The 4,203-nt window shown below is 40.5% G+C and overlaps 1 protein-coding gene across 5 annotated transcripts in view; it reads left to right on the forward strand.

Moving 5' to 3' along the window:
- The window catches only part of piezo2b (piezo-type mechanosensitive ion channel component 2b), an 82,319-nt gene that overhangs the window by 70,873 nt on the left and 7,243 nt on the right, over positions 1-4,203 (forward strand). For all 5 annotated transcript variants that reach the window (XM_014019968.1, XM_014019965.1, XM_014019964.1 and 2 more), the window contains 5 exons: positions 945-1,251; positions 1,333-1,465; positions 1,876-2,023; positions 2,101-2,312; positions 3,648-3,806. In XM_014019968.1, coding sequence (XP_013875422.1) covers positions 945-1,251; positions 1,333-1,465; positions 1,876-2,023; positions 2,101-2,312; positions 3,648-3,806 — 959 coding nt within the window. The remainder of the gene's footprint in view (positions 1-944; positions 1,252-1,332; positions 1,466-1,875; positions 2,024-2,100; positions 2,313-3,647; positions 3,807-4,203) is intronic.

Consider the following 4,203-nt stretch of genomic DNA (forward strand, 5'->3'; position numbering starts at 1 on the left):
GTACAGGACATGTATGAGGACAGGTGGGACATGTTAGATTAGTATAGGACATGTATGGGGACAGGTGGGACATGTTAGATTAGTGTAGGACATGTATGAGGACAGGTGGGACATGATAGATTAGTGTAGGACATGTATGAGGACAGGTGGGACATGTTAGATTAGTATAGGACATGTATGGGGACAGGTGGGACATGTTAGATTAGTACAGGACATGTATGAGGACAGGTGGGACATGTTAGATTAGTATAGGACATGAATGAGGACAGGTGGGACATATTAGATTAGTACAGGACATGTATGAGGACAGGTGGGACATGTTAGATTAGTACAGGACATGTATGAGGACAGGTGGGACATATTAGATTAATATAGGACATGAATGAGGACAGGCGGGACATGTTAGATTAATATAGGACTTGTATGAGGACAGGCGGGACATGTTAGACCGGTACAGGACATGTACGAGGACAGGCGGGACACGTTAGATTAATATAGGACATGTATGAGGATAGGCAGGACATGTTAGACGGGTACAGGACATGTACGAGGACAGGCGGGACACGTTAGATTAATATAGGACATGTATGAGGACAGGCGGGACATGTTAGATTAGTATAGGACATGTATGAGGATAGGCAGGACATGTTAGACGGGTACAGGACATGTACGAGGACAGGCAGGATGTGTGTGAGGACAACAGGGACACGTGTGAGGACATCTCCAGTTAGAGAGGACATGGGAGTAGTTGGACTGAGGACAGACTAAGATGGGAGGATGAAGAGGGAACAACAGAGTAAATATTTATTATTATTAAAACGTGAATTTAATTTATTGATAAAAATATTTTAAAAGTTCAGACAAACTCAGGTTTTATTCTGAGACTCTGACAGGATCAATGTTTACACAAACAAAAATCACGACAGTTATATTTGTGTCCTCAGTGTCACGGTCTGTGGGACGAGGACGTCCCCAAAGAGAAGAAGGAGGTGTCCCCTGAGAGCGAGTCTGAGGACGAGGGAAAAGACAAGGAGGAGAGCGAGAGGGACTCTGAGCCAGCCTCGTCCATCGTCAGCGAGGGGAGAGGCTCCGTCCGATCGTTGAGGTCCATCAACTTTGAGACGTCCATCGAGTCCGGACTGGTCCAGGTCCACCACCCCCAGACGCAGACCTACCAGCGACGCAAGAGCTCCAGCGGGGGCTCGCACATTTCCCACCGCTCCCGCCTTTCCTCTGCCAGATCCAAAAGAGGTACGTCATGGCCCTCTTCAGAACCACTGTTAGTCCCGGCCTCGGCCCGTTTACAACTCAGAGTGTGAACCGTTCCCACAGGAAGCACCACGTCCCACAACAGCAGCCACAAAGACGGCAGCCTGGCCAGCGTCCAGCAGAAGACCCACAAGGAGCTGGTGGTGGAGAAGCTGAGGGAGCTGCTCCACAAGGCCAGAGCTTTCATCATAAAGCGGTACGACCAAAAACCCTAAGAACCRAGAAACAAAACGAGGCTCGGCCGACCCCGCCCCCGACGGATCATATCCAGCTGGAAACCTTTTACGGGTCTAAGTTTAGACCTTTAATTACCGCGTTCCCGTCAGGCCGTTCAGTGTCATTTTTGTAAGTGCTGCAACAGACGATCAAAGCTTGTTATTCTTCTAAATGGAATCACGATGGAACGAGTGGTTTCTGAGATGTTAGGCCCGGAACAGTAAGTCAACCTGGGTTTTGTTTTTTTGTGGTTTTCGGACTAATGGCATTTAGTTTGATTTTACTACCTTACGAACGCTGTTCACACTGCAGGCCTGACAGAGCCGAGAGGCAGAAGCAGAAAGATAAAAGCACAAAAACACCGAGTTAAATCGTGCTTTTATTTTGTAGGTTTCTGGAGCTCTACCTCCCCATGAAGCAGTTCTTCTACAACCTGATCCATCCGGACTACAGCGCCGTCACGGACGTCTACGTGTTGATGTTCCTCGCCGACACCGTTGACTTCATCATCATCGTTTTTGGATTCTGGGCGTTCGGCGTGAGTTCTTTTTTAATCCTAAATGTGGAAATAAATCCACCAGAAACTCAACGCTGCGTCTTTTTCGTCGTGTTTAGAAACACTCGTCGGCAGATATTACCTCGTCGCTGTCTGAGGATCAGGTGCCGGGACCCTTCCTGGTCATGGTCCTGATCCAGTTTGGCACCATGGTGGTGGACCGGGCCCTCTACCTCAGAAAGACGGTCATGGGGAAGGTCATCTTCCAGGTCATCCTGGTCTTTGGGATCCACTTCTGGATGTTCTTTATCCTGCCGGGCGTCACCGAAAAGTGAGAATTTGTCTTTTTTTTTTCTTTTTTTTACCCAGGAAACAGATCTGGATTAAARAACAGCTCATATTCAAGTTAAATTGGACTCCTGTAGGTATAAGATTTAAATATATAAATATTATACAGGACTGAGCAGATATTAAAGGGAAAAATGGCCTAACTTCTAGGAATTTGCAATTTCTTCAACTTTGTCTTTTAAGATAAACATGTTTTTTCTGTAAAATAAAAAATATTAATATAAAATAAGTGAAGTAATATTTTGATAATTATTAGAAGTGTAAAAACAGCTAGAAGTTCTTGAAAAAGTACTTAAAGCATTTTTTTTATCTTGTATTTAAAAGTTTATTTGTCTTTATTAATCGTTTGGTTTGCTACTTTTAGCTATTTGATTCTTTAATGTAGCATTTTGTTTTGCTGCTGTTAGCATTTAGCTGCTTTCAGTAATTTTTAGCTTTTATTTAGCCTTTCATGTATTTGAGTAGCCCTTTTGCTACTTTTACTTTTGAGTACTCTTTTGCTATTTTATCTATAAGGTAGTTTTTTTCTTCTTTTAACTATTCGGTTCTATTATTTAGCATTTAGTTTTGGTGCTGTTAGGTAGCATTTAGCTGCTTTCAACTATTAGTGTTGTGTTACTTTTAGCTTTAATTGACCTTTTAGTTATTTTAGCTTCCCTTTTGCTGCTTTAACTTTTAGGTAGTTTAACAACATTAGCTAATATTGTGTTACTTTTTAGCTTTTAATGCGTTGGGGTTTGCTTTGTTAGTGTTTTGTTTTGCTAGTTTTAGGTACCGTTTATGTAGCCTTTTGGTGTTTTCAGCTTTTTATCAACCTTTTGTTACATTAATCTTGTAGCTATTTTTTGCTGCTTTTAGCTATCCTTTCACTACTTTATATTTGAGGTAGTTTTTGCTCCTTTTTGCTACATTTCAGAGTTAAAATGACAGGCTGAAGGCCTGTGTTTGCTATTTTCCGTGTGTTAAAAATTAATTTACCGTATTTATTCATGTGTAATACGATCATAATTTTTTTAGATTAAAAAGCGTAAAAAAATCTAATCATCAATAGCCTGTCTGTAACCCCATTTCTAGTAATATACATGAATACAGTGTGTGTGTGTGTGTGTGTGTGTATACAGTATATATTTTTTAATTTATTTATTTATTTTTAATCAGAAACTGTAGAAGTTTTTTCTAATATTTCATCCAGTCTTTCTTTAAAGACCTCATTTCCTTCCTGTTTCAGGTTTTCATCTTTAAAACATCGACACTGACAGTAAAATTAAAAGTACCGCAGTAAAAACATTATCTCCTGTCTCTGTTCCTCCTGTTTCAGGCGTTTCAGCGAGAACACCGTGGCTCAGATGTGGTACTTCGTCAAGTGCATCTACTTCGGGCTGTCGGCCTATCAGATCCGCTGTGGTTATCCCACCAGAGTTCTGGGGAATTTCCTCACCAAGAGCTACAATTATGTCAACCTGTTCCTGTTTCAAGGGTGAGTTCAGTTTCCAACAGCTGGATGAACGACTTCAAGAAATTAAAAACCTGACTGGTTAATTTGTTTCAACTGATTCTTTTTTCATAAGTTTGATGCCAGTATTGACCCAAAAAAAAGTCCATTTACTGAAAACACACACAACATTTGATCCTTTGTCATGTTTAGAAAATATTTCATTAAGACTCACTTCAAGTTTCAGCTCTTCAMAGTTTATTTTTTATAAAAGTTTTGACTTTAAACAAAACTTCCTTTTATTATAATTTATTTGAGGATWTATAAAAACTAAATATCTTTTTACATTTACCATGTGGCTGATTTAAACTGCACAAATTCTGCAGTGATTTAACAGAAAATCAAAGTAAAAAAAGTTTAATTATAAATTTCAGTGTGGAGA

Source organism: Austrofundulus limnaeus, unplaced genomic scaffold, assembly GCF_001266775.1.
Source record: "Austrofundulus limnaeus strain Quisiro unplaced genomic scaffold, Austrofundulus_limnaeus-1.0 Scaffold237, whole genome shotgun sequence".
Taxonomy (NCBI): Eukaryota; Metazoa; Chordata; class Actinopteri; order Cyprinodontiformes; family Rivulidae; genus Austrofundulus; species Austrofundulus limnaeus.